Source organism: Aptenodytes patagonicus, chromosome 2, assembly GCF_965638725.1.
Source record: "Aptenodytes patagonicus chromosome 2, bAptPat1.pri.cur, whole genome shotgun sequence".
Classification (NCBI taxonomy): Eukaryota; Metazoa; Chordata; class Aves; order Sphenisciformes; family Spheniscidae; genus Aptenodytes; species Aptenodytes patagonicus.
Genome location: NC_134950.1, coordinates 9,025,048 through 9,041,291, shown reverse-complemented (window position 1 = coordinate 9,041,291; position 16,244 = coordinate 9,025,048). Strand labels below are relative to the sequence as shown.

The window sequence follows — 16,244 nt, the reverse complement described above, 5'->3', positions numbered from 1 at the left end:
AGAAGGTGTGGACAGAGTCAAGCTGAATGTTAGTTAAAAATGCAATATTAAGCTATTGCAAAGGAGCAAGCCTCATTTTGGAACTTACTGACAGAATTGATTCATGTTTTGCATCAATTATTATTATTCCTTTCTGCTTTGTGCTGATGATATCTCAGATGATATTTTGTGTTTGTTTCTTGCTATTGTGCTTTAGCAAGGATACAGATAAGATAGATAAACGTTTAGGAGAAAGAAGAAAAAAATGTTTGAAAAATAAGCCAGATTATCAGAGTCTTTAGCTTTCTGAGGAAAGTAAATGCTCCGAATAGGAATGGGGGTGTTTGCCATTAGTATCCTTTTTTAAAATCATGGATTATATGTGATTATATGTGATTGAACATCTCTCTTGAAGGTAGAATTAAATGAGAGAAGTTTCCATTTCATATTTCAAATGATTATGCTGACGTTATGTTAAGCATTGATACATAGACATTTTTTTGAAGAGGATATAGTAGTTGTACATAAATCAAAATCGTTGTATGGGTTCTCAGTTTAATGTTGTACAGTGTCTTGGATAATGAATTACTGTTTGTCTCTCTTAAAAACAAGAATTTTGTTAAACAGAAACACATGAAACAAAGTATTCCTCCTTTAGTTGCTTTACAATGTTTGTTTACAATGCAAAGGGAAAACCAGTACTTTCCAATTCGATGACTGCAAATTGGTCTTGATACCTAAATAATGAACATCTGAAAAACTTCCGTAGATTCATAGGATCATTTAGGTTGGAAAAGACCCTTAAGATCATCGAGTCTAACCATTAACCTAACACTGCCCAGTTCACCACTAAACCATGTCCCCAAGCACCACATCTACACGTCTTTTAAATACCTCCAGGGATGGTTATTCAGCCACTTCCCTGGGCAGCCTGTTCCTTCAGTAATGGTGCTATGTAATTTTTGCTAATTCTTGCTCCCTCATAATGCATGTTTTTGACCACCTGCAACATAAGATGATACACTGGATGTAACTCCACAGGAGGAAAAAAAGAAAAAAAAGTCCACGAGGATATTAAATCTGGTTCTCTTGCTATGTAGATTAGTAAATATAACATAATCCATAACTGTCAGCAGAATTAAACTGCAAAAAAAAGGAGCATAAGGCTTTATGATTGAGAGGATAAACTACTTCATTAATGGAAGTTTTAGGATTAATGATGTATGGTATCATTTCTACACTGTCTGAGGTAGAAGACTGTATCCATAAAATATCTATTATTGTATACAATACAAATGCAATTGTTTTGTCAGCACAAAGTTTTTTGTTGTGTCAAGTCTGTTAGTGAATCCTGTTCAGGAAGATGGGTTTATTCCACAGTTATCTCCATTTGTAAGATGAAAACACTTGTAAAAGCAGCTAGTGCTTCTGTGATATTAATAACCAAATATAATGCTGGCTAATATCAGCAACTACTACGGATGTTAATTAGAAATCTGAAGGGCTGCCATAAACAAGTAATATTTACCAAATATGAATCGTATAAAAGGTGATTATTTCAAAACCTGAATATTCCTCTTCTCTAGCCATATCCACAAATATTTGACATAAAAGGAGGTTTGCTGTTTATTTACTAACCTTTTATATATTCAGAGGTAGAGAATACAATGCTAATGTAGTAAAATCTGTTAGAAAAGTATCATTTACAGCTCCATCTCCTGAAATAACACTCATATAAAAAGGAAATAGCTACTTCTTCTGGCTTTTCCATTTACAGTAGGTTAAGTCAGTGAATTAAAAAATTGAAAGAATTCGGAGTCTTCTGAATTGGGTGAAGTAACTTTTTGCTACCTTACAGATCTTTTATCTTAAATCATATTAGACCATTCTAAACAATTAGTGTTTATAAGGAAAAAAAAAAGTGCTGCCTGTTTACATGTAATTAGTTTTGAAGGATTAAAGTAAGGCAGTCCAAGACATGAAACCATGTTATATTCAGGTGAACACTGTTCTGCCATCTAAGTGTTCTCCCCTAATATTATCACAGTGGTTTCACTGTAAATATACTTACTGAATAGAAATTCTAGGTGTATAAAGAATTGAAACACAAAGATCCATGAGCTGGAGCTCTTCAGAGAAATGTGCATGCATCTTGGTAATTTTGCGGTCCCAAGCAATTCCTAATGAAGTACACCTGCAGCAGCAAATGGGTATTCATATTGCTAAATGAACAAATTTTCTCAGTGCATCAGACATAGCTTGTTATGAAGAGCTCCAATGTTTATGACATAAGCACCAAATTATTTGGAGCCCATACTGGTATGAAGTTAGCTTAAAGCAATAACCATCTTCCACTCTACCGTCCACTACCATCTCTTATTTTGGTATCACGTTGCTGGTAACTCAACTAGCCTCAGGAAGCAGTTGCTATTATTCGCGACAGCTGTCTAAGAACCAGTACTGAGGCTTAGCAGTGTAGAAACACCACAGCATATTCCTGACCCAAAGGAGCGTTCTGCCAAAATTCCAGTCCTTTTCAAAAGTATTGTTGCCATAGAGCATCTTGACCAGAATTTGGAAAGTTTTTCTTGATCTCACTTGATAAAAATTTCCTCACTAATTGCAGTGGCTTAAAAACATGAGTTAGTAATCTGTTGGCTGTCATAGAAAGTCCAAATAAAGCTATTAGAAACTTGCAAGGTAGAAAAGCTCTGTGGCCATTTTGGCCTTCTGTATTTAGCACATTCCTTATTTTTTTAGAAGCTTGTTATATGTGAGGTTTAAGGGTGTTTGTTTCTTTGTGTTTAGGTTGATAATACTGAAGAAATCACCTTTGAAGCTTTGAAGAAAGCAATTGGTAAGATTTATTACAATTGTGTTTATGCAGCATAGTTCTAGATTACTGTGGAATAGCTAGAGAAAAAGGTGTTGCCAGAATAACATAATTAAAATATTACATTTGTTTCTCTTCAGCTAGTAAGTTTATTTAAAACTTCAGTTATTTATTTCTAAATTTCTGAAATGATATCTTGATAATTTTAGTGAATTCATTTTCTGAAGCTAATGTGACTGAATGAAAAGCATCTGGAAATGCCTGTCATCTATTAAATCTGCCCTTACAGGCCAAGCTATAAATAACATGAGGTTTTCAAATTCCATTGAGTGATCATTTATAAAGCAACTTCAATATTTTTTTACATATTAAGATTTTCAGGTCTTCAATACATTCAGAAAATAGATTGTAAGGTCCACATTGTGGACTTCAAAAACACTGCATTTTTTAGTTAGTGTATTGATAGACATCTATCCGATTTGTTTAAAAGAGTATTTTTCTGACAAGTGACCCACCTACCAGAACTCAGAATTATCCAGTTTCCTTATTTCATATCACTGTAAGTAATTACTAATTAATGCTGTCCAGTCCACAAAAATCCTGTTAAAACATGAATTAGACATGGATGTTTTAAACAATAGACACTGATATTTTAAACAATAATTCAATTTGACAGTTTTCTAAACCTGCCTAATCACTGAGGTACTTAAATTCATTAGATGCTGCAAAGTTCCAGCTGGTTGTAGGTTCACTCAGCCTACGGAGATTGAACTCGCTTTTCCCAAATTCTAGTAGAAAATCCTGCCCACTGGTCTGCATGATACTGGGAGGGAGGATACTCCCTTCTTTTCTCTTGCAGCTGAACTTGTGTGCAGTAAGAAGTGCTGTCTTGAGTCTAGATAATAAAACAAAAGGAAGCCTGGATGTACTCATAATTAAAGCACATAGTAAGAAAGGGGCAAAACTGAGGTCCTCAAACCAGCTCCCTGAAATCGTATCTGCATTTTGCTTTAGAAGCAATGACAGATTGACAGCTCACTTGAGTATGGTTGCATCACTTCAAATACAGTGTTTGTTTGCTTTTTTTTTTTTTAAGATAACAATGGACTTGAAGAACAGGAAAAAGAAAAAAGGCGTCTTGTGATTGAAAAGTTCCAAAAAGCGCCATTTGAAGAAATTGCAGCACAATGTGAAACCAAAGTGAGTTTCTGAAAAATGTTTTACAGCATTGAAGATACTAGTATAAGCATTAATGGGGATGTGCTGGCTAAAGATGATTTATGTTATCGTGTCACTACTGCTGTTACTTTTAAAGAAGTTCAGTTCTTTGTCTTCAGCTATTATCTCTACTATTATTAATGTTGGGAAATTCCAATTATTTAAAGTGTGCTTTTGATTGTTCCTAGACCATTTGAAAAGGAATGGAAATCTCACACACTCTTCATCTTAATGTTTTCCTTACTATCTTTGAAATCGAGATTCACGGTCTGTTCCTATTTCATCCTGGGATAACTGGAGCAGCATTTACCCCGTTATATATTTTGCATAACTAAATGTATTTCAGGTTTGTTAAACTCCTATCTGCAACAGCAAAATTTGCTGTATAATTCCTTGCACTCCCAAGACAGGCTCACTCAATCTCACATGCCTCTTCAGGGCTCAGAATCCTTGCAGCAGTGAGAAGAGAAATCGAGATAGGAAATGCTGCCTAGATTTGCCATGTGGTGATGTGGAACACACGCACTGAGTATGGCCTGGCACATTCATTTTGGCTTGGTTCAATATACAGTAGTTAATAATTCAATTTTAATTTTTTTCCTAGGCAAACTTGCTTCATGATAGACTTGCACAGATACTGGAACTCACCATTCGGTAAGGTTTTATGCAAGAAGAATATGATGAATGACAAATGAGTTATAAAGCAATTCTGACTACTTTCAGGTGGTTGTGTCATAGAGTTATTAAACACATGTAGTAGGCAGAAAATAATTGACTTAACTGAATGTTGTGGTTTAACTGTGGTAGGCGTTTAAGCCCCACACAGCTGGCTGGCTAACTCCACCTCAGTGAGAAGGGGAAGAGAATTGGAAGGGTAAAAGTGAGAAAACACATGGGGTGAGATAAAGACAGTTCAATAAGTAAAGCAAAAGCTGCACATGCAAGCAAAGCAAAACAAGGAATTCATTCGCCACTGGCAGGTGTTCAGCCATCCCCAGGAAAGCAGGGCTCCATCACACATAACAGTTACTTGGGAAGAAAACGCCATCACTCCGAACATCCCTCCTTCCTTCTTCCCTAAAGCTATTATTGCTGAGCATGACATCATAAGGTATGGAATATCCCTTTGGTCAGTTGGGGTCAGCTGTCCCGGCTGTGTCCCCTCCCAGCTTCTTCCGCACCCCCAGCCTCCTCGCTGGTGGGGTGGGGTGAGAAGCAGAAAAGGCCTTGACTCTGTGTAAGCACTGCTCAGCAGTAACAAAACCACCCCTGTGTTATCAACACTGTTTCCAGCACAAATCCAAAACACAGCCCCATGCTAGCTACTGTGAAGAAAATTAACTCTATCCCAGCCAAAACCAGCACACTGAAAAAGAGTGGTCTTCATCTAAAACAGTCATTTTTATTTTCTTGTTACTATTTATTACGCTTAGGGACATGGTTTAGTGGGCATGGTGGTGTTGGGTTGACGGTTGGACTCGATGATCTTAGAGGTCTTTTCCAACCTTAATGATTCTATGATTCTATGACTCTATTTTGAATCTTTTAGATAGTGGAGAATATCCAGAAACCATGTCACAGTATACTTACATTATTTCTATGTATATCAGTAGTATTGAAGAATGCTGCTGTTTTCCCATTGCTGTATCTGTTTGAGAAAGTAACTAGAAAATGAACACCCAAAATAGTACATGACATTATTATAGTGTTGTGCACATCCGTTGTGCAGTATGAATAGTATTTGTTAGTAATAAAATGCATTTTCATAGTTCTGTAACATCAGTGAAGTTGATGATTTAGAGCAGACTACAAAAAAAAAAAGGCATGATAATTTCATTAGAATTTCAGGAATAGGATAAAATACTGGTTGTGAGGAGGAGGAGGGTAGGTTACTCTTGTTTCTCAGCTATTCGTATATCAAGTTATTAAAAAGAAAGCAGTCTATATAATTATAAATTATATATATTGATTGTTCTTCTCACACAGTCCTCCACCGAGCCCCTCAGGAACGATGACCATTACTGCTGGACATGCTCATTACCAATCTGTTCCAGTCTATGAGATGAAGTTTCCAGATCTTTGTGTGTATTAAGTGTCTTCTGCAGTCTGCTGGACATTATTTAGAGTAGAGTACAATAGAAAGAACAAGATGAGTTTTCAAATTTTATTGTTTATTTCATCTAAACTAACTTTAAAATAATGATGGACATAAGCCAAATCCAGATTACTCTAGCCAAACTCATGAGACTGTCCTGAGTTGTTTTCTTCTGTAATATATTTGAAGTTAGGTTTTTCATATATCAAGTTTCTTCATTTTCATATTTGGGTACATGTAAAAGTCAGATTTAAAACTTGTCTTGCCATATAGATGAATATTTCAGTTACACGAGGAATTCGTATTTCTGTAAATTTCTTTAATTTGAGGGATTGTAACTGAAGAACCTGTTAAAGCTTTTTTCTTTTTTTTTTTTTTTTTTCTCCTCTCCACCTCAATTAGATATCTAAATAGAATGCTTTTGGCTTGCTTCATCTTAATAAATGTAACCAGTGGAGCGCTACCTTAGCTCCCTTTTGTTCATGCTGTCATAGCTAGCCAACTTGTTTATTTTGGAATATATGGAAAAAAACAAATACCTTACATTTGTTCAAATACAAATAAATGAATTAATGGACACTTGTTAAGTATTTTTTTTGGTGCATCACACACCATGCTTTTTAGACATATACACCCAGTATATGTCCTGTGTTTCTTGCTAAAATTTAACTGCTTTGCATAAGAGAGGAGAAATCTCCTTGAAGCACTGAACTGTGCAATATTTTTCATGTCCTAAGGTGTATGGTTTACAGACTGTACTTTTGAAAATGCAGTAGTATTTTACTGTCTGCTTTAGTATAAATACATGAGAGATATATTTAGTGTAGCAGAAAATAAACTGAGGGCATTTTAAATCATAAATACAGAAATTACAAATATATTCTATGAGGTATTTCTCTGTAGTTTATTAGAGCTTTTTAATGATATTTTAGAAATTGAAAGAAAAATGGATGAAACCATTTAAAGACCAAGAATTTACTACATATGTTTTCAAGCAAAAGCATTTTTAGAGATGCATCTCTGTGTTCATTTTTGTTTCATTCTCAAACCTTTCTAGAAATAAGGAAAATGTGGTAACATTCATAGGTTTATGTATCTGAGTATACTATTCAAATGTAAATAAAGTAAAACTGATATAGTAAATCACTGAGCTGTTGATGATAATTGTCAAGGCTGTCTTTATGACTCACTAAATTCTGCAGGCAAAAAGAAAAAAACAGCTTTTGCTGATGCCAGGAATTGTAAGTTTCAAGTCCCTTTATCTGAATCTGACCGAAGCAGCACAAACATGAATGAATGTTCTCAAATATCTATAATAAATGTAAGACATTTAAGTTAGCCAGCAGTTTAGATAAACAGTGATCAGGCCATGAACGAAGTGATCTAACTTCAGTTAGCCCTGCTTTGAGCAGGAGCTTGGTTTTGATGACCTTCAAAAGTCCCAACCTAAATTAATCTATGATTGCGTAATTCTAAGATCTGAATGGTTATCAGGCCAGCTAATTTGCTGACCGATTTGAGCATTTGCAAACCCACTGTAAAATGGATTTTAAGTTTTTGAACTGTAGTACAGTATTCCACTGGACTACTTTTAAAAGCCTGATGTGACTTAACATCAGAGAAGTAGCAGCTACTTAAACCTATGAGATAACATGCTGAGACTTTCAGAAAGCATTCACAAAACTCAAAAGGTAATTGAGACCTTCTTTTCAGTTTAACAGTGCAATCACAGCTGTTAGTGGATGATGAAACAGCCCCTTATCTACAGCATTCCGTTGTGATTTTTACTGCTGCTGCAGCGTATCAGCCTGATCAGACCACAGTCTACACATAAATAGGACTCGTTGTCACTCTAGCTTTTAGTTTTCACTTTTTGGGTTTTTTAAGGTAAGACATACTAGTTTTTTGGCCTATATAAAGAGTGTAATTTTTTAAATAGTAAATCTAACCTAGGGATACAATGTAAAACACTTATCCACTCTGCTGTTTTTTAAGAACACTGTGCACTTTTGTACAAAAAGAAAATAAGGAGTCTAAGAAATAAAGAATGTACTTCTGTTTGCACTCGTGCAGTACGGAGACTGTGCCGTAAATACAGGATTGTTTCTGTAATTGAATTCTGTTGCATGAATGCTGCATGTGAAAATAACTAGATTCAGCATTTCATTTTCTGTTCTGTTTATGAAGTATTTTTCATTTATGGTAATGATAGGTTTCCATGTTTTCAATGTTCAAATGAGCTTTGTTTGGGAAATGCAGGTGTTGTGCAGGTATTGTGCAGGGAATGAAGAGCTTGTAACACTCTGTGTGTTCACATGATATTTAATTTCTTCCTTTCTGGAAATTCAGGGAGTCTCTAAGTTGATAATTGGTTCACTCTGGGCTTTCTAGACAGCTGAGAGATGGGAGTGACTGTAAAATGTATTGGTTTGGTAGCTATTACATGTAGCTAATGAATGAAACCAAATGAATTAAGAATGCTGTTGTACGGTATAAAGCTGCTTTGTTTCACTTATCTCTTTATGTTTTTGAGACAAGTTGCAGAACTTAAAAGCTCCATATGCATACTGGCCCTGTATTATCTGCAACTCCTTGAGTACTGTCACAATGTTTATGAATTGGTATCCAGCTGTATAAATATGTTCCAGCTTTTGCTTTGGGTTCTCTTTCCCACTGTGTGACTTTGAAAAAATTATAGCTTTTGGTAGTGGGTCACTTTAAAGTAAATTCAATCCTTGTTAATTTCAAAAGATAGAAATAGCCTGTTGTCTAAAATCAGAGTAGGGCTACTTTGTCTGTTGTTCTGATGGTCATATATTCTGTACTGTATGTAATGAACCAGTTTCAATAAATGTAAGAACACACTGTGCAATCTATATTTGAGCAATAAAATAAACCAAAATTTAAAATTAATCTTTTCTAAGGTGTCAGTTTTTATTGCTCACAATTACATTGTCAATGACGTAATTTTTTGGCATTTACAATAGACCTCATTTTACACACCTTTTTTTTTTTTTTTTTTGCAAATGTTACAGCATTGCAGCATTATTAAACTACTGCTGTTATTTATGATTAAACCATTACTATTACCAAGACCACCAAAAGTTGAGAATACAATAGCAAACGAGCTTCAGGAAGATAAGTAAGTTATGCTTTTCAGGCCTGCCTCCCTGCTTAAGAAAACATACTGGGTTTGTAGTATCAATTTCAAGGAATAAAGTCGTCAGTGTGTGTGAAGGTCTGTGTACAGCTCACTCACAGGTAGCTCTTTTCAAACGGTGATGCCATCTAATGGGGCTGAGAATTACACTGTTGTTTGTTTCTCTCTTTTTTTGGTAGCATTCATTTGTTTAAATGGTTTTAATAGTGCACCCTGAGAGAAGGGGGAAGAACAATTCTTTTTTTTCTATTTTGAGGAAGTTGGGACCTTCTCTAGCTCACATGAGATACATCCTAGCATAGAGAGGATTATATTGTCATTGTCTTTTCCCTTGCTCCTCTGTTCCTAATTTTTGCAGATGTTAACACTTTGTGTATATTTAGGAAATTTTAGAGGGTAGGCATCTTCTTTCTATAATCTATGACTTACCATGGCTCTCGGAACCTGCTATGAAGATGTGTAGTCATCAACCTTTTTTGTTGCTCAGGTTGATCTGAGCAGGATTTTGACAATGGATACCTTAAAACAATCTGGGGAGAAAATAGTAGTCACACTTGGGAGATTATTTTAAATCCTATCTAAAGAGAAGGCATGGAGGTGAATGAGAGATTCTGTCACCCTACCACATGAGACCAGACAAGGAGGGACAAAAGTGGCAGCGACTGCAGTTGTAAGACAAAACAAAGGTGACCTGTGAAGAGCTACTTTCTGGGTACTGGGGAGTTTCTGCCTGGAAGTTTTTGCTTCTTCACAGTGTTGCCTTTATTTGAAAGACTTAACTCATTCGTTGCTCACAGTTTTAATGATATTGTGATCAAGATGACCAGTAGACCTGAATAGTGCAGGTTTTCAGAGTTTATGTCTTCCTAAATCATGTCAAGTTGTTTATGAAATCATCTTCCCAAATCTTTAATACTTTTATCAGCTTGCAGGCAAAGCATAAGTGCTTAAAAAGTTAAAATAAGTAAAATAGTATCTAATGAAGTAGGAAAACTTTTTAGATTAGTAATTAATAGATTAGTTGTTCACTTTGGGGAAACAACTAGGTTTTGGCCAGCTATGCCCCAAATCTTTGAAAAATACAGTGTAAAGTTACTGTGAGAATGAGAGAAGAAAGAAAAAAGCTGTGCTAAATGTCTCATCTTGTTCTGCTTATCATTTCTTTTATTATTTTAGCACTGATCTCTGAGAATGAATAAATACAGCTAATCATAGCTAGATTATTTAAGACTTCTCTTTATCAACACAATTCATATGGTAGTAATTATCTACAGAACAACTTTGGTGTTAAATTCTTCCTGAAATAAGAGATACTGGAAAAAATCCCGAAGGAAGTAATGACAACATTGCCTGAATAACAGCATATTTATATTGTAATTTCTCTGTTACTTGATCGATTCAAATGATCCATCTCTATCTCTGCAATCAGAAAATTCAGCATATCTCTGAGTGAATATATGCATGTGTTATTTGCATAACCATGAATGTAATACTAGTTTTTAATAATTAGTAGAAAGGGATGCTTTTTTTTAAGTGTGTATTTTAAATGCAGGCTTCAGAGCAGCAGCAGTGCTATCATCAGAGAAATGAGCTTGTGTTATTATTAAGCAGCAATGCACTTAATTCACTTGTTTAAATGCCAATTTTTCCCATTTCAGCTAATTAGCTATCTGACCTTTTCATTATCATTTTTATTTATAAATGCTGTGAAATATAAAATAGTTTTTCATTACTATGATAAAAGGCTGATAAAAGTTCCAGTTCTGAAACAAGTAAACATACTGGTGTAATGCAGCCCCATCCAACCTGACCTTGAATGTTTCCAGGGATGGGGCATCCACCACCTCTCTGGGAAACCTGTGCCAGTGTTTCATCACCCTCAGCGTAAAAAATGTCTTCCGTATATCTAGTCTGAATCTACCCTCTTAGTTTGAAACCATTACCCCTTGTCCTATCGCTACAGGCCCTGCAATTTGTCACCATCTTATAGGCCCCCTTTTAGTATTGAAAGGCTGAAATAAAGTCTCCCCAAAGCCTTCTCTTCTCCAGGCTGAACAACCCCAACTCTCTCAGCCTTTCTTCATAGGAGAGGTGTTCCACCCCCCTGATCATTTTTGTGGCCGTCCTCTGGACCAGCTCCAACAGGTCCGTGTCTTTGCTGAAGACTCCAGAGCTGGACGCAGTACTCCAGGTGGGGTCTCACCAGAGCAGAGTAGAGGGGCAGAATCACCTCCCTCGACCTGCTGGCCACGCTTCTTTTGATGCAGCCCAGGATACGCTTGGCCTCCTGGGCTGCGAGCGCACATTGCTGGCTCATGTCCAGGTTGTCATCCACCAGCACCCCCAAGTCCTTGGCAGGGCTGCTCTCAATCCCTTCATCCCCCAGCCTGTAGTGATACCAGGGGTTGCTCTGACCCAGGTGCAGGACCTTGCACTTGGCCTTGTTGAACCTCATGAGGTTCCCATGGGCCCACTTCTCGAGCTTGTCCAGGTCCCTCTGGATGGCATCCCGTCCCTCTGGTGTGTCGACCGCACCACTCAGCTTGGTGTCATCTGCAAACCTGCTGAGGGTGCACTCAGTTCAGTAATTAATGAAGATATTAAACAGTATTGGTCCCAGTATGGAACCCTGAGGGACACCACTCGTCACTGATCTCCATCTGGACACTGAGCTGTTGACCACTGCCCTCTAGATGCGGCTATACAGACAATCCCTTATTCACCAAACAGTCCACCCATCAAATCCATATCTCTTCAACCTAGGGAGAAGGCTGTTGTGGAGGACCGTGTCAAAGGCCTTACAGAGGTCCAGATAGATGACATCTGTAGCCCTTCCCGTGTCCACTGATGTAGTCACTCCATCATAGAAGGCTACTAGGTTAGTCAGGCAGGACTTGCCCTTGGTGAAGCCATGCTGGCTGTCTCGAACCATTTCCCTGTCCTCCATGTACCTTGGCATAGCTTCCAGGAGGATCTGTTCCATGGTCTTCCCAGGCACAGAGGTGAGGCTGACAGGTCGGTAGTTCCCAGGGTCCTCCTTTTGACCCTTTTAAAAAATGGGTGCAATGTTTCCCTTTTTCCAGTCACCAGGGACTTCACCTGACCGCCATGACTTTTCAAATATCATGAAGAGGTGCTTGGCAACTACATCAGCCAGTTCCCTCAGGACTTTGGGATGCATCTCGTCAGGTCCCGTAGACTTATGTATATTCATGTTCCTCAGGTGGTCACGAACATGATCTTCTCTTACAGTGGGAGGGACTTTGCTCCCCCAGTCCCTGCCTTGAGGTCCAACCACTCAAGAGGTGTGGGAAGAGAGGTTGCCAGTGAAGACTGAGGCAAAAATGTTGTTGAGTACCTCAGTCTATTCCTCATCTGTTGTTACCCGTTTGGCAGTCGTGTTCAACACGGAGGGGGGTACACTTTCTTTGACCTTCCTTTTCTGGAAGCTGTAGAAGCCCTTCTTACTATTCTTTGCATCCCTTGCCAAGCTCAGGGATGCTGAAGGCCAGCTGCGCCTTGGCCTTCCTGACCCCATCTCTACACAACCGGGCAGCGTCCCTATACTCTTCCCAGGCTACCTGTCCCTGCTTCCACTGCCTGTGCATTTCCTTCTTGCCCTTTAGTTTGACCAGCAAGTCTCGACTCAGCCATGCCCGTCTCTTGCCTTCCTTTCCTGATTTCTTACACCTGGGGATAGAGAGCTCTTCCACTCTATGGGAAACGTCCTTAAAGATCTGCCACCTCTGTTCTGCTCCCTTGTCCCTGAGGTCAGTTTCCCAGGGGGTCCTATTAACTAATTCCTTGAACAGCTGGAAGTTTGCATTCCTAAAATTCAGCGTCCTGACTTCACTCTTCACCTGACCCATATCCCTCAGGACTGCGAACTCCACCAGTGCATGATCACTGCAGCTCAGGCTGCCTCCAATCTTGACATCAACGATCAACTCACTTGTGTTGGTGACCATCAGGTCCACCCCCTTTGGTAGGGCTGTCTATTACCTGGCCTAAGAAGTTATCCTCAATGCACTCCAGAAGTCTCCTGGATTGCCTACAGCTTGCCATGCTACTTCTCCAGCAGATGTTGGGGTGGTTGAAGTCCCCCAGCAGGACGAGATCCTGTAAGTGCAATGCCTCCTGTAGCTGGAGTGAGAAGGCTTCGTCAATAGGTTCCCCTTGATTGGGCGGCCTGTAGTAGACACCAACCACAAGGTTCCCTTTGTTGCCTCGGTCTCTAATTCTTACCCATAAACTATCAACCTGCTCATGGCTATTCTTCAGAGACAGCTCTTCACAGTCTATCCATTTATTGACATAGAGGGCAACCCCTCCACTGCTCCTTCCTCGCCTGTCCCTTCTGAACAGCCTGTAGCCATCGATAGCCACGCTCCAGTCATGGGATTTGTCCTACCAAGTTTCAGTAATGGCAACCAGGTCGTAGCTTTCTAGCAGCACAGTGGCTTCCAACTCCTCCTGTTTGTTGCCCACGCTGTGTGCACTGGTATAGAGGCACTTCAGCTGGGCTGTCGGCCGTGTCACTTTTTTAGAGGAACACACCTTAATTCCTTTGAGGTATTTCAACGGGTGTGTTCCTCTTGGCTCCTATTACCTGAGCCCCTGGCTCATCTCTGCAAGACTTCAGCTGTGTTCCAGTGTACCCAGCAAGCCTCAGAACAACAGGCTGAGGGCCCTCACTAGCACCCCGTCCCTCTAACCTTGGCATGTCGGCCCATGGCTTGTCACGGGCAAGCCTGATATTATCCCCCTCCCCCTTCAAGTCTAGTTTAAAGCTCTGTCAATGAGCCCCGCTAGCTCGTGAGCAAAGACCCTCTTCCCCCTTGGAGAAAGGTGAATCCCACCTGGCTCCAGCAGGCCTGGTGCCATGTAGACCATCCCATTGTCAAAAAAACCAAAATTCTGGCGATGACACCAGCCATGGAGCAAGGTATTAATAGACTGTGTATGACTGGAAACCCCCCTGTACGCCAAGATCTGTCACTCCGCTGTGGACCGGGCCGGTGTCGGAGCAGCTTGCCTCAGCGACTGACTGCTAGCTTCAGTTACACCGCGTTTACACCTCCTGCCGTTGCTCTGGCCACCCCCAGGCCTCGTCAGCATCTCCCGCCAGACCTGCTGGCTCCCGGTGGGTCTCTCTGCTCCCCTGGAGTTCCCCTGCCTCAGGAAACCGCCCTGTGCACCAAGACCTGCCACTGCTGCGGATTGGGCTGGCTCTGGAGCAGGTCCCCTCGATGACTGACTGCTAGTTTCAGTTACACCGCATTTAAATCTTTTGTTGTAAGAGAAGGTTAAAAAGCGATGGAAATTTGGAATCTTTTTAATAAAAATATTTTGTAAAATGATCGTTTTGCTTTTTCTTTTTTTTTTCCGGTTAATAATAACAAATAAAAGTATGCCTTTGTTAAGCAAACTGAAGCATTAAGTATGAGAATTCTTAAAGACCTTTCTAATTCCAAGAGAAAGTGAGACAGGTGTGACTTGACCCTCAAATCAATTATTAATTTGTTTCTGGATGTTCAGGATCACACAAAGAAATCTGACTCCTTGACATATCACTTGAAGTTGAACTTATGAAGAACAATATACAAAGTAGGTAAACTTTGACACCAATGTTAATATATTTTTTAATCCTACTGTAGGTTTGCAGGCTCAGAATTGTACAACTCAGAATCCAAGTGTCTCAGGTAATGTGGTACCTGAGCTATTGCATTCTGCCATGGTTAACATCTGAAGACACCTCAACTGAGAAGTAAAACTACCTTTGATTTCTGGTTCTAGTTTCTGAGATGCCTGGGAAGTTATGCTGAGAGGTAGTGCAGAACTGAACCCAAACTCTGAACTCAAAGCGGGGGGGAGGGGGTGTCAGGCTTTGTTTCTCTCAGTGCTCAGCACTGGGGAAGCTGCTGGTGAGAGTGAGGCACTGCTATTGCTTCCTAGGGAGTGAGATATGGCACTGGGGATCAAGGATGCAGTTGAAGAGAATTAGACAAAGGAACGCCAATATGATTCAACTGAATAGAAGAGTGGGAATCACCAATCTAACCTTTAAAAGATCTTATGAGTGATGCAAACACAGCACAAAGTCAGTTATGGCAGGTCAACCAATGAATGGTCAATCAAATTAAAATCATATGGCTGCTTTTGATCAAGAAGTCAAAGCTTCACTCTTACAATTTGATGTGCTTACAGAAGAAGTACCTTATTAGTATGGTTTGGATTTTGCAAATACATGCTTAGAGAAAATATGGAAATATCAGTAATCCCATTGAATAAGATGTTATGTGCTATTTTGGGCAGGTCACCTTCTGGGTTTAAGCTGTGTATTTGCACTGTTGTGTGCTATAGAACTGAAATCTAATAAGAAAGACATACAAAGATTATACCTTTGTGCGCATCTTTCGTATCAAAGTAACAAGGTTGCTAGTGATTTTGACCCTAGCTGGGGTTTTTTGTTGTTTAGCTTTGTTATTAGTAGCCAAGTTCTAGTAATTTTATTTCTTGTGGCAATATTTTATGATCAAAGCATAGTCTAAATTAGCACCTTATCAAGTAAAAGGATGTACATATCCTTTTATACTGCTGTTGACTGATAACTAATCTTATGAGTGGTGAATTTGGAAAAAAAAAAGCAAACAAACTTGGGTTCAGTAAAAAGCAAAAAGCATTATTCCAGCTTTACATTACATACTGCAGAATACATTAGTTTTAGTTGATCCCAGGAAGGAAAACCTTTAAATTTCTTCCCTTTAACATGCTGAAATCTCTTAAAACTGGAGGTAACGGTACATAGTACACAGCTTTGGGGCAAGGAATGTGTCTGTTACTGTCATGATCTGATTGACCAGCAGAAACTCTGCGGGTTGAAAATTGCAATTAGATAGGAAGGGAAGAAGGAACTCATTTTCATGCAATTACCTTAGCTTTTCTTTTGGGTGTTTCCT

The 16,244-nt window shown here is 39.0% G+C and overlaps 1 protein-coding gene across 8 annotated transcripts in view; it reads left to right on the top strand.

Annotated features, from left to right (window-relative positions):
• The window catches only part of EFR3A (EFR3 homolog A), an 88,945-nt gene extending 79,907 nt beyond the window's left edge, over positions 1-9,038 (top strand). For 6 of the 8 annotated variants that reach the window (XM_076329086.1, XM_076329085.1, XM_076329084.1 and 3 more), the window contains 4 exons: positions 2,788-2,836; positions 3,909-4,012; positions 4,635-4,684; positions 6,017-6,704. In XM_076329086.1, the coding sequence (XP_076185201.1) occupies positions 2,788-2,836; positions 3,909-4,012; positions 4,635-4,684; positions 6,017-6,122 (309 nt within the window). In that variant the 3' untranslated portion in view covers positions 6,123-6,704. Of the gene's footprint in view, positions 1-2,787; positions 2,837-3,908; positions 4,013-4,634; positions 4,685-6,016; positions 6,705-7,838 lie in introns of those variants that run through there. The other 2 variants (XM_076329080.1, XM_076329087.1) reach the window with 2 other exon arrangements.
• Positions 9,039-16,244: the final 7,206 nt, after the last annotated feature.